Source organism: Alnus glutinosa, chromosome 11 (genome assembly GCF_958979055.1).
Source record: "Alnus glutinosa chromosome 11, dhAlnGlut1.1, whole genome shotgun sequence".
NCBI lineage: Eukaryota > Viridiplantae > Streptophyta > Magnoliopsida > Fagales > Betulaceae > Alnus > Alnus glutinosa.
The window spans coordinates 26,512,287-26,537,671 of NC_084896.1; the positions used below are offsets into that span (position 1 = coordinate 26,512,287).

Here is a 25,385-nt window from a genome sequence, read left to right on the forward strand (position 1 = left end):
TTTTTTCTTTTTCAATATCTAGGAAATTTTCTTGATCAACCTAAGAACGCCAAACATAACACCAAATTTTTCTTTTACTCATCGTAAAACTAAAAAATACCAAGATGTTTCTTCTTCTTCTACATAGCAGCATGTAAGAACGCATAATAATCTAAAGAGATGAAAGGATGAAAAAAAGACACGGAATTAAGATAGTTCGGCTTATGGCCTACATCTATATATTAAAGTTTTTTTTTGTTTTTTTTGCTGCATCTGTCCTTGATTATTTGATTATATATAAAACTCTATTCATAGAGAAAGAGTTTGAACGTTACATGTCGATCTCTTCTACTTCAATATTAACAAAAACCATCTTGTAACTCTTGTCTCAATACGTCCCATAAACTCAACGGTAGATCACGGACATTGAGGTTTGATCTTGAATATCAAGGGGCTTGAAAAACAAATATGGTTACTATGGCCTGAATTGGAACGTCAACTCCTATAACCGAAACTTAGACTTCGGCAACTTTGGCCGACATCGGGTACTATGGCCTGAACATGGATATTGACTACTTTTTGGCCGAAATTCGGCTAAAACTATATATGGGCTGTAAATAGGCCAAACATATGCCTCTATGGGCAATTTTTAATTTTTTTTATTTTTATTTTTCAAAAAAAATGAGGTTACGGGAATATGAAGTGGGGGGATGCAACACTGATTTTGGGAGTACTTTTAGGGTATTAGGAGTACTTTTAAGTGGTGTAACAAATTCATGATAATTTTGGGAGACTTTCTTGCTATGGCCGAATGGCCTATTTCAGTTGAATTTTGGTTCCAGCGAAGCAAACAAGGCTGGGAAAAATCTGGGTGTTTTTGACGATAGGAAAAAATTGGTGTTTTTGAGTTTATTATATTTGGTATTCACGCTGATGTGTCATCCTCTCATTGGATGGCACAAAAGGCTTGATTTGTGCGAAGAAATGCAGAAATATGTTAATTTTTTTACTTGTGATGGAGCAAGTCTTTCAAAAATCTGAACTCGGTTCTTTTTTTAATTCACTCTATTAAACGACTAACATGTATTCAATATACATGAGGAATTACATCTCTGTTAGTTGCTATATGAATGAACACGAGTCTCTTTTGGAGGTCTCAATTCAACAAATAAAACAAGTTTAGCATGGAAACGTCACCCGCAAGTCCAAGCACTTGGGATCAGGATCTCCTCAATTTTTTTTAAACGTTTAAGATTTTTCAAATTGTTTAATCCTAGCCATGCTTTATATCTAACGGTTTCACGTCCGAATTCACTCCCAATTCAAGAGAAAAAGCTGGACGGTGCATGTCCCACCTTGGGCAACAAATTTGGGCAACAATTACTCAACCTGGGACCCACACGTGAGAAAAAGTTATCTCCAAAAGAACAAAAAAACGCGTGGGTTCCACGTTTAAATAATTATTTAAATCAAATAATATTTTTTTAATATTTATTTATAATAAATAATTATTATTTCATATTACTTTTCACAACATTATATACAACTTTTCAAACCTACAATTATTTCTAATCATTTCCTACCATTAAAAATAATATTTTTCAATCTCAAAAATTCAACCCCCAAACACAAATTCAAACAGGAATTTAAATTCTTCTCTTCATCCAAACACATTTCTTTGCCTCGAAATCCGCAAACAGAATAAAAATTTAATTCCCAAACGCACCAAGGTTTTTATTTTTTCCTTTAGTTGAAACTTATATATATATATATGAGAGAGAGAGATTAAGAAATAGGAACAAACTAAAAGAAAATTCTTATATAAAAAAAAAGAATAAAAGAAAATTACGAACAAAATACCAATTGGCCGGTAGCTTAATTGATTGAAAATATCTCAAAGTGTATAATTAAAAAATGCGATTCCGTAAGTATAAACAATATAACAAATAGAGCATATAGTATTACAGAATTAAAGAAAAAATGTGGCAGATCGATTATGATTGAGTGCAAAGCCAAAATTTAGCACGGAAGTGAAATTTATTTATTTATTTTAAGTTGTAAACTACGATTCCATAAACCTTAGACACCTAAAACAATAAAAATAATCGAACAATAAAATGTTATCATAATGCAATCTAATACTATTAGAATTACACAAACTTCTTTCTTTTCTTCTTCTTCTTCTTCTTTTTTTTTTTTTAATTAAAACTTTTATAGAACAATCTCAATCCAAATACAAACCCTCCAGTAAATACTGGATGCACACTCTTCCTAAACAGGAAGAACTACACAATCAAACAGCATACTCCCTAAACAGGAAGAACTACACAATCAAACAGCACACTAACTAAACAGGAAGAAACTACACAATTAAAACATCACAACAAACCAACCGAACAACATTAAAACATAGACTAAATGTTCCAAAGAGAACCTAAATTTACATTGAGAGATGTCTTCTTTAACCGCCCCTTGTACAAGATCCTCACCTTACTTTCCATTTGATCTGAGAAGCTAAATTACACAAACTTCAATTTTTTTATGCTACTGAGATAATAGAGCATATAGTCTGTCCAAGAGTGAGCACCAGCAAGATAATAGCACCTACGGTAGCTATAGTCCTCCAAGGATTACCAAAATGATCACGTCTCAAGGCAACCTTCCAACTATGCCAAGGACGCTCATAGAATAGATTCAAACATTGACAAAAATGACAATAATCACTGTTCATGTCTACAAGCAAAATACCTTTGTTGAGATTGTTGACCATAGTTGCCACTGCATTGCTGTCGCCTAAATTATTAACCAAGATCTTCTTTTGCACCAGTAAATCCACATCTTTGGTAGTGTCAATAAGGAAATCCAACATGCGAATATAATCGGAAACATAACTTTCCCAACGATAGTTAAATTGCTCCAAGACCATGATGTTTCGAAATAAACACTCTGTAGAATTATCTACTTGAAGACGTGGTATTTCCAGCCCTCCATTTGTTAATTTTAAGTCAAATAAGCATTTGCTTGAACTTACCTTAAACTTCAATCCTGCCTCGTGCAATTGGCTCGCAGTGTACAAATGCATAACACTGTCACCAAGTCTACCTGGTAGCCTATGGGGTAGAAAAAAGGTTCTTAACAAATCAACGAAGTGCATTATTTTCAAATTGGGATCGAGAGGCATATTCTGAGAGTTGTAATCTGCAAAAATTTTAAAGGTAAGCTGGACGAAGGAAGGGTAGTTTGAATGAGATTTAAATGCAAGGTTGTATAATGTCTGAATAATAAAGAAAGGAAGTTGATTTTCAAGCAACAAGAAGTCATCCATCAACTGTGACTTTAATATAAAAGCCTCGCTTCTATGCTCCCATTCTGCAGGCTTGAACAAGATCAGGAAAAACACAATAATGAAGCTTGCATCCAGTACGATCATTTTTAGATAATTATGGTTGTCAAGTTCGCTAGTCCCTGCATAACAACCACGAATGTTAACTGCGCTATCACTTACTGCTCCTACTAATTCCTCCACGCTTACCTGAGCCTTTTCCACAAACATCTTGAAAAATTTCATTTTAAGCTTTTGCATGTTTATCAATGTTTCATTGGCAAGAAAATGAAAAGGCCCTATTGATACATACTTAGGAGTGTAGGCCTTTTCATTCAATTCGCGAATATCACGTGGAACCCTGAAGATACCAAATCCATCTAAGGGATGGAAGGGAGGCTCAGACATTTCTAGCAAATGTTTGAGATCAATTATTAAGGCCCCTTTCTCTTGGTCTTGACTTTCTGCAATTGCTGAGTCTATGCGTGAAAGCGCTCTGTTTTGAAGTTCAATTGATCCGATTGAAGCATTTGCTTCGACTTGAATTTCTGCACTTGTTGATGCTGCCATCTAGCAACTTGTTTCTTAAATTTCCTAATGACAAAGACAAGGGTCACTAGCATTAAGAACATCGGAGGATATAGTTCCCATTATGCTGCACAATCTAGATTTGACTGTTTCTTTTTTTAGTTCTAAGTTTCTTTTAAATCCTTGATATATATATATATATATATACCACTATACCAGCAGAGAGGGAGAGATTATTTCCACTAGTGATTTTTTTTTTTTACAAAAAAAAAAAAAAAAAAAAAAAAAAAAAAAAAAAAAGAAGAAGAAGAAGGAGAAGTGGAGGGTTTTCACCTGAGTGTAAGAAACTTAGAAAGCGAGACACGGACCTTGAGCTCCTGCGCGCAAAAGAAATGTAGATCTGCTGTGTGGCTCTCAAACAACAGAGGCTAGCTTGGATTATATAGAAAAAGAATAAATTGCAAATTTGCAAAAGAAAGGATCCGGATAATAAGTGTGTGAAGTACTGTTTGTCTGAAGAAGAAGGTTCATTGAAATTCCTTTCTTTGAAGGAGGGAACTGAGAAGTTGCATAGTGGGTACGCAGTAGCCGGGACGGCGGGACAGAGTGCTCTCTGTTTCCTCTGAAACTTGGAATCAAACAAACAGTTTGACTTGTTGACCGCCAGAAGGAGTTTCCTCGGAGCTACTCTAGTGCACGGGAGTCGCACGTCAAGGGGCTTTTCCATGATGAATTCGTTAACTTTCTTCTTAGAATGATAGAGGTGTGATATGGACGAGAATTGCTTGCCAAACACGTCCATATCACACCTCTATCATTCTAAGAAGAAAGTTAACGAATTCATCATGGAAAAGCCCCTTGACGTGCGAATCCCGTGCACTAGAGAAGCTCCGAGGAAACTCCTTCTGGCCTGTTTGTTTGATTCCAATTCAGAGGAAACAGAGAGCACTCGGTCCGGCCGGCCGGCTACTGCGTACACACAATGCAACTTCCCAGTTCCCTCCTTCAAAGAAAGGAATTTCTTTTCTTTCACCATAAAATTATCGGCCCCAAAATAACGAATTTTTAGTTAAAACGTTTTGAGTGGAAACTCTCTTATCTCAATAATAGAAGGTCCATCTAGAAAGCAATCTTATTAATTTTGTTGATTTTTAGTTGACAGACTTACTAGTAATTCGGGTAGACAATATAAAAGAGTTTATATTAACTTTAGAGAAAATTTCATTTAATCATCTTGAATTGTCGCTGCTTTTGCAATTATTTTAATAAACTTTAAAAACTCTTAATTTATTGTATCTATCTTTCAATTTCACCCCTCCAATAAGATTTTCCGTTAAATCATGTAAAATTTTCAAAATACCCCAGTTTTTTCTTTTTTTTAAAAAAAAAATTATATATATATACAAAAAAAAACAAAACAAAGATTCAAGTGTGGATATTTTTGTAAATTTCGTTAAATCCTGACCAACGCATAAATTTTGGAAATTTTGACACCCCTCCATCAGGATTTAACAGAAAATTCTAACTGAGTGATAAAATTGAAAAAATAAAAAAATGTATACACTAAATTGAGAGTTTTTGAAACTTAGGTGAGTAATTACAAATGCAATGAAAGTTCAAATAAATTAAGTGAAATTTCCCCCAAAACTTATTTGTCCCGATAAATTTCAAACCAATCGTTAAGAGTACTTGCAGCAGTTTTCCTTAAACTTTTACTCGATTTAAGGAACTAAACTACTTTTTTCTTTTCTCTTTAAATGTACTTCACAATAGCTTCATTTATCTTTTCCCTATACCATTTAAATATTATATAAATTAAATAGTATGAGAAAGAGAGAAAAAAAAAAAAATCATTTAAATATTGTTTCAAATAAATGCTAGATGAAAGATAAAGAAATAAGAGTAATGTTTCATGTACAACAAATATACACACTTTGTACAACAACACTGAAGTGGAAATGATTTTTTTTTTTTTTTTTAAAAAAAAAAAAAACATTGAGGATTTATTCAAGACATTAATTTAGGTTTTGATTTTGAGGATTTTAATGGACTCTATTTTTTTTTTTTTTTTTGGTGAATGAAAAATTCTTGTGTGAAGGAGGATTTGCTGATTTGAAGGTTCTGGACGGAACGAGAGAGGGGAAGAGTGTGAGAGTGCGAGAGTACGAGATCTCGCCATCTCTGTCTCGTCGCCTTTCTCTCCTGTGACTTCGTCGTTTTCACGGTCAGTTTCGGTGGAGAGGAAAATGCGATGAAGTCGGGATGGGTGGAGGATTTTCTGGAGTTTCCAGCGGACTACTCCACCCTTATTCCCTCAAAGGAACAGCTGGCCAATTTCCCAAGGTCGATTTTCAAAGAAGAAAACGAAATAAAAACAAATAAATAAATAAGACACGTGGCTTATTTAAAACCTTAGATTTCTTTGTAAACATCATCACCATTAACCGGCTTCTCTTCAGTTTAAGTGAACTGGAGAAGATTTGGATCCTAGAAGGGATGAAGAAAAGTGTAACGTGATTTTCAATTAACTTTTTATTCTCTTAAAGTTGATATGGCTTTTAAAATCATTATTAGATCAAAATTTAATAGTAATTCATCCTAAATTCAATGATAATTTTAAGATCCACTCGGAGAATTTTATTTTATTTTATTTTTTAAAAAAAAGGACCAATATCCCTAGCATTTGATGTTATAATTTATTCCCCATTAATTATTCCTTCTGTTTCCGAGTTTCGTTATCTAATTATCAATTATGTTATTGAAAACCCTAGCCGCATAAAGAGAGAGGAGCTAGAGAGAGAGCGTGCAAAAGGGGCTTGTGGTTAAGGAGGAGGGAGGTACTATGCCTTCCTCCTCCCATCCCATTGGTGCTTCCCTCTTAGTAGGCTTTTTGTCTTCTCCTTGGTTTAGATCCAGTGGTACTTTTGTTTTCTCTTAGTCTTTATATGGTTATGGAGCTTTGTGTTTTTTCTTGTTTGGTTTCTTCAGGTAGGAAGGCTAACACTAGAAGTCCCGTAGGGAAGCGGCTTTTCCGTCCAAGTCGCCAGTGAAATCTTGGTTGTGCCATCTTTTTGTACATTTACTTAGTTTCTCCTGACGTCGGCTCTGTGTTGGATGCTTTCTGTATTGTTTTTTATTTGCTTTTTAAGAGTAGTTCTTGAAAGTCTATTTGTTAAATTTGCAAATATTATTGGACTTTTACGGCTTGTTAGCTAGATTAGCTTTCTTTTATTTGTTAAATGTGCTTTATTGTTAGAGAATGGCTCAAAAGTTAGTTCCTGTAATGTTTGTTTTATTTGTAAGCAGAACCCAAGTCAGATTTTTCTGACTTAATGTGTAGGGTGTCGTTGTGCCTCTATTCACTGTATTTGCCCTAAAGCCTCTTCTGATTTATGCATGGTAGCGTCGGTTACTTTGTTAAAAAAAATAAAAATAAAAAATATTATCAATTATGTTGTAGTTTATATTATATATAATAATAATATTATCCATCTAAAATAAGAATTTTACTATTCTATTATTTTATAAATCGGGCTAGCAACACATCAGAATTTAGTGTAAACTTATAGGAGTAAAATGCTCCAAGTTTGATGCTCAAAAGAAGAGCTATGATAATATATTATAGAAGTCAGGGAAGAAAATCCAGGCGAAATCATAATAGTTCGCATATGCTAGCCTCACCTATTTGCTATTCGCTTTTCACTATTTGCGATGTGGATAGCGGTTTTTGGGAATGCAAATTTGGTTATTAACCGTGTACACATACTCTTTATATTTTAATTGATGAAATTCACTAAAACGACGTCTTTTTTGTGCTACCTCATATGTGTATAGCGATTTTTTAATATTTTTTTCTTTACCAACTATAAATAGATGCTACTGAGAGCTAAATACTGTATAAAATGAAAAAATCATGACAAAATGATTAGCAAGTGTGATATGAATAATAGTGTTCAACTATAGATAATATTTTTTTTGTATTTACTAAATGTAAGAATTACAAGTTTGAGGTCCAAAACGTCTATTATTTCATATGTGAATTGCGGATAATAACCGCATTTAATAACCACACAAATACAAATAATAATCATACGATGCGAATACAGATAATTAAAAATAATAACCACATTATGCATATAGGGAAATATAAAAAGGGGATTATAAAAAGGGGAAAAAGTGATGAAAAAAAGAATAAAATAAGAGTAAAGAAAAATATTTAATTGATATTAGAAAATATAAGAGAATCTATTATGAAATATTTTTTCCTATAAGAAAGCATAAAGTAATTTTATTCCTTAAATTTAAGAAAAATGGTTTGGTATCTATTACAAGTACTCTAACTCCTACTACTTGCACTTCATAATGGTTAGGAAACATTTTTCTTTTTCTAAGCAATAACAGGGAAGGGATGATTAAAAAATAAATAAATAACTCGACAACCCTACAGTATGCTCCAACACAACCAAATCTATTCGAAAAAACAGAAAATAATAGAGGATGTGGCAAATGAATTACATGACCCTATGAATAGGCTGCTAGTTAAGGCAGTAAGCTTTGAACCAGAAATTGCACAAGCAAGAGGCACGAACCTTAAAAGATCCATCAACCCTTCGTGAACCCTACAACAACACGGATGAAGGTCGGAACGAAGGCAACAATGGGAGGCACTAACACGGTGTCCGAAGCAAAAGTATTATCTACAATATCAAAGTTCAAACCACATAAGTTTAGGGAGATATAAACCCGTCAGTCGGCATCCACTTACGTGTTGTATGTTCTCCCACATTGACTAAATAAATTAAAATCTTTTTATTTTTAAGGCATTGCATGTATCACAACTAATGCCAAGCTCACTAACGCGAGCTTGTAACCAAAGGGGACATTAACATGGTTGAAAGTATGGAGGTAGTCACAGGTTGTGGGTGACATGCAATTGGTTTATTCACCATAGCATGAGATCTTATATGCATGCCTCCTACCCTTGTGGTTTAAGGGCCCCCCAGCCACTTTGGGTGGGTAGCTAGCTTGCTCCAAACATGAAGTTACAATACAGCTACAGGCCACAATCAATTGCGTATTCATCCCAGCATGTTGCCTAGGTTCTCCTGCTTACCAACAACCACTTCTTTTTCTTTTTTTGTTTTCAATAACACTAGAAAATTGTGAAATCATAACCAAATTTTTCTTCTTCAACTGAGCAGCAGAGGAAGGAGAACACGCTTTTGTTTTCATCAAGGTGAAGTTTTCTTCTTGTTTTATTTAGGTTTTTATGCTTTAAATCAAAGGAGGAAGGAATGAAGCAATGGGAGAATTTTTTTAGCTATTTCTTGTCTAGCCGATTTTGGTGTTGGGATTTTGGTAATTTTGGGTTCAAAATTTTGTGAGTTTTGTCCAGATTTTGTGAGTTATGGCTGAATGGCCTATTTCAGTTCAATTTGGGTCCTAGCGAAGCAAATTAAGAAGGCTAGGAAAAATCTCCAATTTCAGATTCTAGTGTACGATGCTCGTGCCTGAACCGACATTGAGGCCTGACGGCGGCTGACGTGAAGGTTTTTCTCGATCAACAAGAAGAACACAAAATTAAGCACATTAAGGCAACGGGGTTCACACTGGAGAAAAAAAAAAAAAAAATCGACTTAGGTGTTGCATGTATACTGTCCCACATTGGTAAAATAAAACAAAATCTTTTTATTTTTAAGTCATTGCATATATGCATCACAGCTATCGTCGAGCTCAATGACACGAGCTTGTAACCAAGTGGTATATTAACGTGGTTGAAAGTATGGAGGTCATCACAGGTGGGGAGATATGCACAATTGGTTTATTCACCACAGCGTGAGGTTTTACAAGCCCCCCCTACAGGCCACATGGAAGAACACAGAATAATCTAAAGAGATGAGAAAAAGGAAATAAAGACATAGAATTAAGGTTTAGGGCTACGTCTATAAGTTAAAGTTTTTTTTTTTTTTTTTAGCTACGTCTTTCCTAAAATTATTTGATTATATACAAATTAAATATCTATTTATAAAGAAAGAGTCTGATATATTTCGTCTACTTCTATATTAACAAAAACCGCGTCATCTTGCAACTCTTGTCTCAATATAAACGTCTCCACAAACTCAACAGTAAATCACATACATTGAAGTTTGATCTTAAATATCAAAGGGCTTGAAAAACAAATATGGTTACTATGACCTAAATTGAAACGTCGTCTGCTAAGTCTACTATGACCGGAACTTATAGACTTCGGTAACTTTGGCCCGCATCGACTACTATGGACAGAACATGGATATCGACCACTTTTTGGCCAAAATTCAGCCAACTATAGATGGGCCTTAAAAAGGTCACATGGGCCAAACATATGCCTCTTTGGGCAATTTTTTTATAAAAAAAAAAAAAAATTGACGTTACGACGAGTATGAAATGGGAGGGACGGGCCAAACATATGCCTCTTTGGGCAATTTTTTTTTTCAAAAAAAAAAATGAGGTTACGATAAGTATGAAATGGGAGGGACGGGCCAAACATATGCCTCTTTGGGCAATTTTTTTTTCAAAAAAAAAAATGAGGTTACGACGAGTATGAAATGGGAGGGACGCAACACTGTTTTGGGAGTACTTTTAGGGTATTCGGAGTACTTTTAAGTTGTGTAACAAATTCATGATAATTTTGGGAGATTTTCTTGCTATGGCCGAATGGCCTATATATATATATATATATATATATATTTCAGTTGAATTTTGGTTCCAGCGAAGCGAACAAGGCTGGGAAAAATCTGGGTGTTTTTGACGATAAGAAAAAATTGGTGTTTTTGAGTTTATCATATTTGGTATTTCACGCTGATGTGTCATCCTCTCATTGGATGGCAGAAAAGGCTTGATTTGTATGAAGAAATGCAAAAATATGTTAATTTTTTTTCCTGTGAGTTTTGATGGAGCAAGTCCTTCAAAATATAAACTTGGTTCTTTTTTCAATTCAATCTATTAAACTAACATGTTTTCAATATACACGAGGAATTACATCTCTTTCTGTTGCTATATGAATGGACACGAGTCTCTTTTGGAGGGATCTCAATTCAACAAATATAACAAGTTTAGCATGGAAACGGCTAAGATTTTCTTCTGTAGAGTGTAGACCAATGAACATGAGCCAGCATTTGTCGGCTCTTACGTTAACTGTTAACTGTACATATTCTATGAAACTACCACCAAGGTTTTACAGAGTTCTATAAACTCTTTATTTGCAAGATACTTGAGGCAAAAAATCGCAAGAATACAATGGAAAGTATTTCTTTTGGTTTCTACCAATTAAGGATATTACACAAGTTGAACGGCTGCGATGGCTGGGATTTTCTCCCGAAGTTTCTGTGTAACAGCCACCCGAACGGTCATCACTCCCGCAGCTGGTCCTGTTATCCGAACTTTGGCTATTGGCTCCTCAATTGATACAAGTTCAAGAGACCCACCAGCTGCCCCAACTAGGTACGGCCTTATTTCTTCGAGCACCTGAAATAGATTATAAGTATATATATATTAAGCACCTATAAATTAAATAGTCAAAAACGGGGGTTTGGAGGGTGGGGAAGATGGTACTTGAATATGACTATATAAATCTGCATACATGTATTACTGAAAAGAAAAAAACTTAGTTACAAACAATTAAGTATACATTCATACTGACAAAAAGTATACAGGTTCTGCAGAAGCCAAATAAGTTAAACTAATTAATCAAGAAAGACATTATTATTCCCTAAGAGGATTTTAAAATCCAAAAAAGAAAGGAGTAAAAAAAAAATCCCCCCACGGGAACAAAAGGAAGAAAATAGATGCCCATATGATACCAATTAAGCAAATAAGACAACGAGATAATGAAGAGATGCAGTGCGCATTTGAGAGAACAAAGGAATTAATTATTGTCTAATATGTTCTCAATTCTATTGAATATCCTTTTAGTAGTGTCAAATATTTCAATCACTCTCAATGACTGAAAATTTGCACTGAATGGATGAAGAACCAACCACTTCTGAATAAAACAACCTTTAAACCGTAAACAATATATGCCAAAAAGAAGAAGAAGAAAATCTGTATGCTATCAGTTCTATTTTCACTGGGACCAAACTTTAAGGTCTGAAATCCTGTCCATGATTGAAAGGAGGCAGCCCTGCCATTGGAGTAAGGAACATCAATTGGTTGTGACACTCATTCAAAATCAATATCTTTCACATAACATCAGAGGAGAATTTAGAGATCAGCAGAACTTCACTTTTCAAGATCACACTCAAGGCGTAAGAGAATCACAGCTTTTAGCCAATGCTTATTTAAGTGGATCGATAATACATCCTTTCAACTATTTCCAAATGTAGTTTTTCCACGTCACGAAGTTCTTAACAAAGTGATACAATGATTGTTTTAGCCTTATTCAATAAAATTCATCAGTGCCTCACCATAAAAACTATTTGAAAACCAACAAAGATCCTCCTAATAACATCAGTACGGCTTCCATCTCTAGCATCCAATCATTTGGAAAGACACACATGACAGAAATATTAACCTTTTAGATATCAATGGGAAAATTACACTTTAACCCCATGAAGTTTCACCAAAATTGCAATATAGGCTCCAAAGTGAAAAAAAGTTGCAATTGACCACAACGAAGTTCCAAAAATTTGCAATTTAGCCATTCCGTCTGCATTTTCCGTCTCAGCTGACGGAAACTCAAACATGTGCACGACACGCGCGTTTTTGGGATAAAACTTGATTGAAATACCCTCATTTGTATTTAAAACGCAGCATTTTCCTAAAACACTTAGAACTCGTCTAGTGTCCACATCGTCGTCTTCTTCTTCCTTGAACTCGACCTAATCATAACCAAACCAAGAACTTCTACACAAGCTCAGCGGACAGTCTACGTTTTCATGAAGCTCCTCTCTATGCTCTACAATTCTCTCTCTGAGCGTTTCAAACGCCCAAGAGATCTTCCACGGCGGCGTCGTTCTGGGCCAGCTCGAAGAGTGCCTAGGCGTGGTAGCACGCGAAGGAGACGGAGTTCGAGGCTAGCTGGAGGGCTCGGCAGTCGCCGTCGAGCGAACTCTTCAATCTCTCTTCTCCTCTCTTTCATCTTCATCGTCCCTCTCGGAACTAAGTCACTCTCTTTCATCTCCTTCAGCTTCGACTAATAAGGCAACTACTGACTACATTGGTTTGTGATCAAGAACGTGACGAGGACTGCTGTGACAAACAGGAATCCCGCCACTTTGTCGTATGCATAGCAGTATCAGAATTGGTTTTGTCCCCACAGTTAAACATTGACAGAAAGAACATCACTTGCAGCAAATACTACCATTGGATATTGACAAGTGCCCAAACAGAGAAACCAACAGCATCACAAATACATCCAAAGAGCATTGTACAGCGAAAACCCAGCCTATACGCAACAAAACAAACGCTGATAGAGTGAGACAACTCACGGGGATGTGTTTTTGAAAAGTAAAACAAAATCTAGTGGTTCAAAGGCCAAATGGGTTCTTATTGGAATGCAAGAAGTAAGCCAGATGGTGCAAGGATAAATGCTCAAGTGTATGTGCTATACAATAGAAAGTACCTAAAAGGTTGGTCATTTTTTTGACTAGTGGAAACCCGTGAATGATCTGTGATGGAGAAAGTTTACACTTTATTTTTGTTTTGTTTTTGGTACATTTTCTCGGGAACCAAATAGGAACGAAGAGATGCTTCTGGGTATGCTGCTTGTGATTTAGTTACTGTGAATCTTTGTTTTTTGTGTGCGTTCACTGTTCAGTGAATCTGCAGTAGTGTAAAGCCACAACTGTGTATCTTTATCGACCGTTTCATGGAGCTACAAGTCCACAACTGAGTGAAGGCGTACAAGGTGTCGCATCGGCAAGCAGTTTGACAAGCTTGACATGGATGAGTTCATCCGAGACAAGTCAGCTTTGGCACAAACCATAAAACATAAGTCTATAGAAGAGACGATATTGGAAGAGCAAAAACAAAATGAAGAAGATGAAGACATGAACGCGGTAAAGGCTCTACCACCACCACCACAAGGTGGTTTCAAATACCACTTCAAATTGCTGCAGAGTGTGAGATTGCGAGATAAACATCTTCAGACATTGCAACATCTTTAAGCACCTCCAAAATATGTGAGAGTTTGTTGCAGGAATGAAGCTCTGTTCACCTCTGTTTAAGAACATGAAAACAGAGGTGAACAGAAGATACACTCACAAACAGAGGATACACTCCCAACATCACTTACAGCAAGCTAGACAATGACAAGTGACAGCAGCTTAATGGTTTTCTTACTTGTTTTGGCATCTTTGATATGTTTGGGACAAACTGCATTATGGCATCTGCACGTTGTGAATGAATTGAGCGGCGGAAATACGTTGTTCCTTCATTATATGACCAAAGACGATGATCTGGGCATGCACAACCTTAATTCTACTGCACAAGTGCATTCAAAGTATCAGAGAGCTTCTTGGAAATCCTCTTCGACGAGCCCACCTTGTTCGACTGCTACAACGTTCACGATGACAACGACCAACACGTGTTGCTGATCATAAGAGACAGCAAGCTATGGAGGAAGTTGAGGCTGCCATTACACACTTACTAGACGTGCAGTTTTGATGGGCACCCCCACATGTACACACTGGAGGAGCTGTCTGCTGAGCTTGTGGAGAAGTTATTGGTTTGGTTATGATTAGGTCAAGTTCAAGGAAGAAGACGAAGACGGACGTGGACACTGGACGAGTTCAAGTTTTTTAGGAAAACGCTGCGTTTTAAATACGAGGGTATTTCAATCAAGTTTTGTCCCAAAACACACGTGCAACGCACGTGTTTGAGTTTCCGTCAACTAAGACGGAAAATGCTTATGGAATGGTCAAATTGCAAATTTTTGTAACTTCGTTGGGGTCAATTGCAACTTTTTTCACTTTGGAGCCTCAATTGCAATTTTGGTGAAACTTCATCGGAGTAAAGTGTAATTTTCCCGATATCAATTCTTTCTACTTTGTACATTTTTTTTTTTTGAAAAGTACTTTGTACATTTCTTGATCAATGAGGAGTTAGCAGGTTAGCAGTGGCCCTAGGTTGATTCAAATGGTAATGCAGATGCATGTAGCAAACCCTGCAGAGCTTGAATGAGGATCTCTTGAGTTGAGTAAGTACTCAATCACATAAATTTCTTCATCAACGGGATTTTCCCAACTATTTCTATGGCCAGCCTTTGGTCCAGCTAAATTTTGAGATGGCAAATGGGTCATATATAAAACTGAAATTGAATTTAGCAAACCACAGAAATATGCCACTAAAAGGGGAACATAGTGGCTCAGCCAAGAAGGTAGACAAATTGCCAGACAGCTTCTAGTATGAACTGTAAACACAATGTTGACATAAAGTAGAGGTGCATTTTTTTGGACTTTTCTTCCCTATGATCAGAAACCATTATACATTAGAGGCTACACTGCAGCTTGAAGCATTGAAGCCAAGGAATTTTAAACTAAGAGTAACCTAATCCAGGACTGTTTGCCTTTCAAGAATGGAAAGGAAAATAAAGAGATGAATAAAGGTATTAACAGAAATCTACGTATTAAAAAAAAAAAAAGAAGGTATTAATAGAAATCTACATAAGCTAAACAAAACACTAAAGCAAAAATGTACGGTTTTGTTGGAGCGCCACGATCAATTTCAAAACCCTAGTAGTTGAAGGACAAATCAGAAAAAATAGACTATTATTCCACCACGTCCAATTCATGCAAAACTCAGAGCAATTTCAATTACCATATCATCCTTCATTTGCCCTCTCTCTCGTTCGGGTCAAGTGAAATATGGCTTCTTTTTCATATCCTTCACCAGGTACCAACTCTTACTCTCTCTCACCCTCTTCTATGAGTAGTATCATTAAATGGAGGAAAAATGAACACATTTTTTTTACATCAGTCTATGTAGACAGTTGGTATGTGAGAAAAAAAAATTACAAAGCAAAGTGGATGAAGGTCTAAGAGCTCTAAAGGCTGTAATGGTTTAACATAACACAGGAGTAATTACTGGAAATGAGAAATTACCTTCTCTACATTTTCTTCATTCAGCTCAAGGCCAGTTTCTTCATCAGCTATTGGTTCCACTGCCACTATTTCAGGGAATTTTTCCATCAATCGACGCTCAATGCCCATTTTCATTGTCATAACAGAACTTGGACAGGAACCACATGCTCCCTGTAGCTTCAACCGTACAACATTGCCATCAATCTCATGTAATACCACATTGCCCCCATCTGCAATTAGATAAGGTCGGATTTCATCCAATACACTTTCAACATTCTCTGAAGTTAGTGGCAACTCCACTGCTGAACTTGGAGTAGCAACAGCCTTCACAACTGTACAATTTGCAAATAAAGAAACCTTTCAGATCCCATACATTAGAAGTGGAAAAGGGAATTCATGGCCAACCCAAAAATGTCCTAAACACCTCCATAACAACAAATGACAAAATCATCTCATTACACGTAAATAAAAACTAACTCTCAATTTTAAGTTTTATGTACCTAGAGGACATGTATAACTTGTTTTTCTTTTTTTGTTCTCAGACTCGGACAAAGAAACTGTGCTTGTTAAGGTTGCAATATTTTAACAGTAAAATTGGGTAGCGTAAAATCTTGAAATATTTGTTTACCTGGTCTAAGACTCTAACTTCCCCAATATCTTGCTGCCTTTTTCTGATTATTGTTGATAATCAAGGCCAATTTAATATAAGAAAGATACATGACAATTTCCCAAAACGACACATTGATTTAACACAGAAAATGACATATTCAAAACCGTGATCACCATTAACAACTAAGAGATACATTAAACAATCGAAACTAGCTTGAAACAAACTAAGCTAAAACAACTGTCTCGGGCATTTCTAGCATGTTAAAACTTATGAATGGCCCGAATTTGTCATATCTATAACACAAAGATATGCACATAATCATGGTCCAGTACTTGGTGACACCATGTGTAATTAGCATGTCAAAAGTTATGAATGGCCTGAATTTGTCGTAACTAGAACACCAAGATATGGTCGTAATCATGGTCTAGTACTTGGTGACACTGTGTAAATCGAACTCTCTTTTCCGAAAAATTTGCATACATCCACTCATAATTTTTTATTTTTTTTTGTAAGTAGCTAAGATATGATTAAAAGCGTAAGGCGCCTCCATACATACAAGAAATATCCACCTAGCTAGCAGAGGCAAAAAGAACAAGAAAATCATGAATTAGGATTGGAATTTGAAACGTTTTAGGTTTTCCAAATTCCACAATCACAAGACAGATTCGATTCATTGAAATCCACGCTTCAATAACACAATCAAAAAAATCACATAGAAAACTATATATATATAATTATTCAAAGAAATAAAAGCTAACCGGAGCTGCGTGAACGGGAAGGGGAACGAAGTGCAACGGAACGACATGAGCCTCGCCGCAGTGAATTATGTCCCCTCGCGAAGGAGAGATGCGTGCCAAACAAGTTCGAGCTCTGTGAGTTTTTGTACGATTAGAAAACCGATCCTATTTATCTTAAAAACAGATTAAAAAAACAAGAAATAAAGAAAATTATTGAGAGAAAGAGAGACCTTGGAGTAAGGGCGAGAGGAAGACGAGGGAGATTCTAGGACTTGCTGAGCCGTGCCGCAGCATGAGGGCGTGTTCACCACCACAGCTTGCATTTCTTCTACTCCAATCCCCTCTTATGCTTTTCCTTTTCTTTTTTCTTTTCTTTCCCTCACTTTCTCAGCAAACAAACAGCGCCAAAAGAGGGAATCAATCTCTGTCTCTCACGTATCTTCCCCGTTATTTGGCGCCGCTGATTTTTTCTTGATCTTTTTCTTTCTTTCTTTTTTCCCCTTGTCTATTTTTTTCTAACCGTGTATTTTATTTATTTTTTTTCCTCCCTCCGAAGTGAAATTATTCTCGTTAAAAATGTTTGAAAAAATAAAAAATAATAAAATAAATCTATGATTAATCTCTCAGTTTTTACTTTTTAAAATTTTCGCTTTACATTTTCAGTCCAAAACTGCCAAGATTAATGCTGAATAAAAGCAATTTTACCTGCAAGAAAAAAGAATACGATCTGATCATTTTATTTTAATATTAATTTTATGGTCAAATTTAAAATTGGTATATATAAAATTTATGTTAAAATGTCTTTTAAAAAATTTAACCCACTTAATTTTAAATTTACGACCTTCAGTCTAATAAACCATAATATCGTTTAGCTAATTAGCGGTAAATTTAAAGTCAATTTTGAAGAAAAAGGTTGAGACTTGAGAGTATAAAACATTGGTATCTACATCAATAACTAAGCCTTATCATTAACTAGTGTTTTTTTTGTTTTTGTTTTTTTACATGTCTACGCATGGTTTATTTATTCTTTGTCCAATAAATAAATAAATAAAATTAATAACAAAAAGAAACTATATTATTTATGAGAAATTCTTGAGCTCCTTTTAATGTTCTTTTAAGTCCTTCTATGATGATATCATGACACCCTACTTCTAATAAAAAAAATTACTGTTTGATTTATTTTTCCTATTTTTATTAAAATAAATAGGTTGCCATGTCAGCATAAGACACTAATGGTCTGTTTGGGTGTTGAATTTTTTTGAATCAGAATAATGGAAAATGTTAAATTTACAACACCAACACAACAACCACACAACAACCCCTCACATGAGGGTGGACCTCACACACTGGGGCCCACCCTCATGTGAGGGGTTGTTGTGTGGTTGTTGTGATGGTGTTGTGTATGAATCAAATCCCCAGAATAATATTCTGATTCACTGTGCGAATTACGAGGTTTGACTTTGTGAGATAAAATTTGAAAAAATTGAATAAAATATGATTTATTTTTTAAAAATGTAGAATATTATTCTACATTTATTCTGTTAGTGAATTTTTTGGAACGGATGACGTGGAATTCCGGATTGACACGGTGGACCAAAGCTCCCAAGGTCGGCAAGAATCAAGTAAGGGCTCTTGAAGATTCCTGCAAAATAAAAGGGGTCGTCGGGGTGTCCCGGCAACGCCTCCTCCGACGATCAAGTTAGAATTGGTGAAGTAGGGCAGTCAGAAAGAAGACAACTCTTTTTTTTAAGAAGAAGATACCTTTTTGTATATATGAGAACTCTTTTATATGTCTACTCCTTTTAAACATCCTTCACGTCAACATTTATTACCTGAAGATGCTTTTCTTTTCCTTAATTAATTTGAGCCCATGAATCCAGGCGTCTATGGTCGGCTTCCCCCCACTTTTCTGAACGGCGGCGGATGATCATCGACTAATAAGACAAAAATATTTATGGGAAAGAAATCTCCCCCTTTATTCAGCTCACTCTACTCGTAGCCGTTGACCCCAGCTCACTTCCTCATAATTCCCCCTTACCTCGGCGGAAAATTCCTTAACATATTCGAATCAAACACACTATAAAAAACTCTAGCATTTCTCATTCTTTAATATCTAAAACAATCATGTTTTCTTTTTATTTTTTATTAGAACAATTAACCGCATGCTGAGGTAGAATCATATTGTTTCAACGGTATAGATCTCATATAATACAACAAAAATTTAAAAATGGAAGCTCAAACCCATAAATTATGATTTTTAATTTTTGCAATTATATATCTACCATGTCCGTAAGATTGTTAGATGAGTTTTGGTTAGACAACAGCATCGACCTCTATATTGGTAAGATAAATTCAAATTTTGTTTACGGTGTAGTAGAAGAAATAAAACAAAAAAGCAATCCAACTTAAAGGTTTTGGAATCACTTATGTTCCATTAGGTAAATTATTTTTTAATAAAATGTTTTTCGCATATGTAAAATTACAAATATTTTTTTTATATTTTAATTCAATCATATTAAGTTATAAAAATTAATTTTTATTTACAACATAAAAATATTAAGAGAAAATCATATTTAGCCCTTAGATTTTCATCGGATTTGAATTTAGTCATTGAGTTTTTAATTTCAAAAATACAGTTCCTAGGTTTTGCTAAAGTTTAAAATTTGTTCATTTATTACTTTACTGTAAAAAATAATCATTTGTAATCTGCCATGTGTGTCTCATTTGACATGTCAGTGTCCATGTCAACACCGCAATGCAATAAAGAAATGATTGTTGTACAACTTTCGTACAACTTGAACAACTTTTTTTATTATTATTATTTTATGATTGACCATTAGATCTGTTTTCCTACATGTAGACCATAAATATCTAATGGTTGATCTTAAAAAAATGTTGTGCAAGAAACATTATTCAATGCAATAACACTTCAAGATATGATATTCACAACTTATGTACAACTATGGTACAATCCCAATAATTTTTTTTTTAAGGAAAATGACTTTTGCAAAGTCTTAGAGACATGGGGTAGGTCCCATGTGGTGGGTTCCACCACATGGGTCCCACGTGGGACCCATTCCATATTTTTAGAGTGGTGCACAACAGCAACTGTTGTGCACCAATCACTCATCTTTTTTTTTTTAAAAAAAAATAATCATTTGATATGTATGACCCATGTGTATGAAAACAGGAGATGTGATATGTTTACAATTTTTGTACAACTCTAATAATTTTTTTCCAAACTAACCATTGAATCTGTTTTCCTACATGTGAGTCTTACATATCTAATGGTTGATTTTTTTTTTTTTTAAAATAAAAAATAAAAAATATTAGAATTGTACAATAATATATTGTACAAAAGTTATATACGTTTCATATCTCAAAAATATATATGATCAATGATCATATTGTTAAAAGTAATGTTATTTAGTAGACTGCTATATAATTCCTATAAATTTAGGATGACCTATTCGTGAAAATTAGCTAGTCATTGATTTTTTTTTAATTGTTAATCTAAAGGCTACTTTTCACCCACACATAATCAAGTTGTACAAAATTAATGTACCATACTACTAAACAACATTAATTATTGCTAAGGGTCCGTTTGGGTTTGCGATTTCAAAAAGTGCGATTTAAAATAACGATTTTAAAATGTACGATTTGAAAAAAATGATTTTTAAAAACGCAGTTAAGCGTTTGGCAAAATCGCAGTTTAGCCTTTAAAATATCGAATTTACCTTTAAATTTCTGCGTTTTCAAAAAAGCATCATCTTATCTGCGATTTGAAAAAGCAGATTTTCTGCGTTTTCAAATCGCAATTTTTAAAAACGCAGTTCCCAAACGATCTATATTCTACGATTTGGTTTAAAATCGCACTTATTGTCTACGAAATCGCAATCCCAAACGCACCCTAAATCAACTATAGAACTCATTTCTTTATGTTCCACAACTGATACAATTTGCATATATGACTGCAAAATATGGAACACGAAATTTTAGATAGTTGAATAGCTATAAATAACCTTTGCATTCATATTCTGAGAAATCAGAACAAACGTTCTTATCTTAGGCCAAAAAAAAAACGTTATTTTCATGCATGGACAACTATATATATATATATATATAGGGTGGCCAGCTGCCCTCCAAATTTTTTATTTATTTTTTAGTTGCTTTTCTTTTGTTTGTGTTTTTTGTGATTTAGTATTTTTTGTTTAATAAAAAAAATTAATAATTGTGTCATAGGACAACAAATCATATATATCTCTTTTAATTTCCATAGTTATTATATGTACATCTTTTGTATGTACATTTTCTATACATTTTTTTAAAAAAATTTATCATTAAATTTATAGGACCACGTGTAAGTTATTGTGGGTCCTATAAATATAATGATTGATTAGAAAAAAAAATGTACGTATAGAAGATATATGTAGTATATATGTACGTACATTATCACAAATCGGTTGATTAAAGGGTGTCCCATCATTTTCTTGTACGTAGATCCTATCATTTTCAGGATTCAAATTTGAATCCACCGTTGGTCCGTTAGTCGAGCAGGAGTACTAGTCCAAACATCGATCACACAACTTTTTTTGTCTCATGCTGTTTCTGATCGATCACGACTAGCGAGCATTGTTGTTGCCGGGGAGTTTGCCGCAGGAATAGATAGGAAAGAGGATAACACTCTCTCTCGAATCCTTTGAATATTGATTGTACGTGGTTTAATTTTCTTCTTCTTCTTTTACTATATCTTACAATTTTGCAATTTTTAGGGTTTTGATACACAGGTTGCATTTAGCCCGTAAAGATAACAAATTAGATTTTCCTCTTTGCACTAATTTACAATGTGTTAAAAGTAAACTAAAACTATATAGATACGATACGTTTATATATAATTTTTGTATAACTCTTCTACAATGTATTTCAACAATTTTTTTTCAAACTAATCGTCATTAGATTTGTTTTCCTACATGTTGGTCGTCCTACATATCTAATGGTTGACCTTTTTTAAAAATAAAGTTGTTGAATTGTACAAGAATTATATAAAAATTGTAAACGTATCATATCTCAAAACTATATATCATATATGGTCATATTACTAAGAGTAATGTTATTTAGAAAACTGTTATATGATTCATATAAATTTGGGATGACTTTTTCGTGAAAATTAGTCATTGATATGTTTTTTTTAATTGCTATCTAAAAGCTAATTTTCACACGCACATCATTAAGTACATTGTACAATATTCGTACACGAGTCTACTAAATAATATTACTGATCATTGCTAAATCAACTATAGAACTCATTTCTTTATATTCCAAAACTGATACAATATATCTGCATGACTGCAAAATAGTGAACCTGAAATTTTAGATAGTTGAATAGCTATAAATAACCTTTGCATTCATATTCTCAGAAATCATAACAAACGTTCTTGCTCTTAGGCGCAAAAAAAAAAAGAAAAAAAGAAAGAAAAAGTTATTTTCATGCATAGACAAAAAGACAAGAAGAAAAAGACATGCATACATGATTTCAATGATACAATCTGGGAGATGAACAGAGAGGGCTATTCAGAGCACTAGAAGATCTTTTTTTCCTGGAAAATAAATTTCCCACCAGAGGAATAATAGGCTTCTTCTTCATGATCATCTTCCTCTCCTGTTTCCCTCCAAAATATCCTTCCCCACCAAGACTTAATATCTGAGCCAAAGTGGGCGAGTCCTCCATCCTAATCATCAACTCTCTCTTCCTCTCTTCCTCTCTTATGCAACTGTTTGCTCTCTCAAAACCCGCCGCTCTCGTAGCCGCCGCAGCCGCCTCGGCCTCAGCCTGTTTCGACATGTTCTTGTGAAGCTCGGCGTTCAGTGAAGCCAATGCGACTTCAGTTTCCGACTCTCTCTCCTTCAACAACTTCAACTCCACCTTTGTCTCCTCGAGCTCGGCCTCAAGCTTCTTTAGAGTATCCAAAAGCAACTTTTCATTGTCTTCCACTTTAGGCTTCATGGGACTTGGTGAGAATTTCCATGCAGTACTTTCTTGCCTTGGAACGTAGTTCGCATTATATGGTTTTGGAGAGTATATTTCACCAGCAAGAAGCCGCTCGCCGAAGATGGCAACCGCTTCTTTGACGGAGCGGAAGGGGCGGGAAGTGTCGACGGTGGAGCTATGGTCTAGGGTTGCATGATGCAGGTCAGGGAGAGGATGGGGTTCTTCCATGTTGGAACTAACTTGGGGGAGAATGGTGTGCATGAAGGAGAAGTAGAGGGAAAATTAAGGAATATTTGATAGTACGTTGGTTAGGTTTGGGTTTTCTTTGCTTTTACTACACAGGTTGCAGGAAGAGAAGAGTGAAAGGGAAGTGGGAGACTGTTGTTTCAAGGTTAAGACAAAGATCCATCGATGAGGATGACCGGTTAACCAGACAACCACACGTACCCCACCCGTACTTGGATCATGGTAGTTACTTGTTTTTTTCTCTTTCCTTTTTACTATTACAAGAAATAATTAAAAAATAACAGGAGAGAGAAACTTTAGCTAGCTAACTCATATGAACTTTCATTATTTTTGTAATTTCTCTTGTAAAGTTTAAAATATTTTAATTTGGTTAATTGAATTTTCAAAATTTTCTAATTTCAATACTCCCGTTAAGGTTTAAGGTTAAATTAGACAGTCAAAGTGTAAAATGACCATTATTTTCTTGTCAGGGTTTAGGGTTAATTCAAATGGTCAAATTATAGCCCTGTACATTTTATAAAGTTCGATTGCAAAAAATTGAAAGTTTAATGCATTAAATTGAAATTTTTTTAACTTTAAGGAAAATATTACAAAAGTAATGAAAGTTTAGAGAGGTTCAATGAAGATTTACTTTAAAAAAAAAAAAGAAAAAAAAAAAGAGAAAAAAAAAAAAGACAGCACATGGATCATATTAACTTATGATTTATTTTTTAGTATCCCATCACGGTGTATTTGGATCTTCCAAGCATTAAATTAGATTTTAACGCCCTTGTTAGAGATGGTAGCTTATATTATATTTTTGTTAAAATATTGATTAAATGATTTATCTTATTCATTTAAGCTTTTAAGATAAGATGATAATTTAATATGACATAAAAGCAATATTACAATTCTCATCAAATCCCTAACTTCAGGGTAATCCAAATATACTCTAATATCCCATTTCAAACTCAAGGTGGAAAGATTCTAAAAATTTGAGTTTGAAATGACTTTTTTTTTTTTTCCTTGGAGATGGCAAGTGGTGGCAGAGGTCAAAAAGTTGATGGCAGCCGGTTACTATGACTGGAATTGGGTCTTTACCAACAATAGGCTAAGAATCTTCAAAATAAAGCTAATTATGTGCCAAAAACTCAAAATGTTAGCCTACAAAAGGCTAAAATGAGGTTAGTTATGAGCCTTAAATGAATTTGGATCTTCAAACCATACCACAAAGGTCATAAATTGAGCCAACAAAGCACCGAAAGATGAGAGTTAACTATGAGCCTAAATCTTTAAACAATACCACCGAACTGAATGATTGGGCCAAAAGGGGCTAGAATATGGGCAACATGGCCAAATATAGGCCTTTTAGCCATTTTTTTTTTCTTTTTTCTCGAACCGAGACTTAAGTAACCCATTGTAGAAGTAATATTGATTTTTAATATGGTGGAGTAGAGCTCACGTGACACATTGTAACTTAATTTAAGTTTGTTATGCTAAAATCGAACAATAGGTTCGGTTATGGTGAGAATGTACCATAAAGGTTTTAACTAAGAACAATATATGTAGGTTACAACCTTATTCTATTTTGACATCGTTTGTGGACGTAGAAACACTATCAAACTAATATATATATATATATATATATTTTATTTTTTTTCTTTACTTTTTCACTTTTTCATATAATCTCAACAATTCTCATCAAGTCCATCACATGCACTAGGAGTGAAAAGGTATATGGTTAATAACCATTTATTAGCCCTAATCACTTTTGTAAGCGGTTGAAAAACTTGTTAACTGCCTAGAAAGAGGCAGTTAGCAGTTAGCAATTTTAAAAGTAAGCAAATATGGTTACTAATAACTACATGTTACACATGTACACACAAAAAATATATCGTTTCTTATGAAGTTTTAAATGACATTATGCATTTAACTAAAA

At 34.5% G+C, this 25,385-nt stretch overlaps 3 protein-coding genes across 4 annotated transcripts; all 3 read right to left on the reverse strand.

Moving 5' to 3' along the window:
- Positions 1 to 2,214: 2,214 nt before the first annotated feature.
- On the reverse strand, positions 2,215 to 4,490 carry LOC133882686 (UPF0481 protein At3g47200-like). Of its 2 annotated transcripts, none has more exons than XM_062321893.1 (2): positions 4,198 to 4,490; positions 2,215 to 3,895 (listed from the first exon to the last, which is right to left on the reverse strand). In XM_062321893.1, exon 2 carries the CDS (start codon positions 3,869 to 3,871, stop codon positions 2,519 to 2,521), a length of 1,353 nt encoding a protein of 450 aa, XP_062177877.1. In that variant the 5' UTR covers positions 3,872 to 3,895; positions 4,198 to 4,490; the 3' UTR covers positions 2,215 to 2,518. The 2 variants fall into 2 exon arrangements, with proteins under 2 accessions (XP_062177877.1, XP_062177876.1); XM_062321892.1 differs by having other exon boundaries at positions 4,163 to 4,490.
- Positions 4,491 to 10,919: 6,429 nt separating this feature from the next.
- On the reverse strand, positions 10,920 to 17,734 carry LOC133882924 (nifU-like protein 2, chloroplastic). Its single transcript, XM_062322162.1, has 4 exons — positions 17,463 to 17,734; positions 17,254 to 17,365; positions 15,907 to 16,217; positions 10,920 to 11,332 (listed from the first exon to the last, which is right to left on the reverse strand). The coding sequence occupies exons 1-4, from the start codon at positions 17,553 to 17,555 to the stop codon at positions 11,144 to 11,146; spliced, it is 705 nt and encodes a 234-aa protein (XP_062178146.1). The 5' UTR covers positions 17,556 to 17,734; the 3' UTR covers positions 10,920 to 11,143.
- Positions 17,735 to 22,700: 4,966 nt separating this feature from the next.
- LOC133882569 (WEB family protein At1g75720) lies at positions 22,701 to 23,533 on the reverse strand. The gene has a single exon (XM_062321773.1). It carries the CDS (start codon positions 23,480 to 23,482, stop codon positions 22,766 to 22,768), a length of 717 nt encoding a protein of 238 aa, XP_062177757.1. The 5' UTR covers positions 23,483 to 23,533; the 3' UTR covers positions 22,701 to 22,765.
- Positions 23,534 to 25,385: the final 1,852 nt, after the last annotated feature.

Coding starts and splice junctions, on each gene's coding strand:
- LOC133882686 (XM_062321893.1), bottom strand. CDS start 3,871: ATGGCAGCATCAACAAGTGCAGAAATTCAAGTCGAAGCAAATGCTTCA.
- LOC133882924 (XM_062322162.1), bottom strand. CDS start 17,555: ATGCAAGCTGTGGTGGTGAACACGCCCTCATGCTGCGGCACGGCTCAG. Junction 16,218..17,253: donor TTCCCGTTCACGCAGCTCCG/GTTAGCTTTTAT, acceptor CAAATTGTACAG/TTGTGAAGGCTGTTGCTACT. Junction 11,333..15,906: donor ATGAAGAAAATGTAGAGAAG/GTAATTTCTCAT, acceptor AATCTATTTCAG/GTGCTCGAAGAAATAAGGCC.
- LOC133882569 (XM_062321773.1), bottom strand. CDS start 23,482: ATGCACACCATTCTCCCCCAAGTTAGTTCCAACATGGAAGAACCCCAT.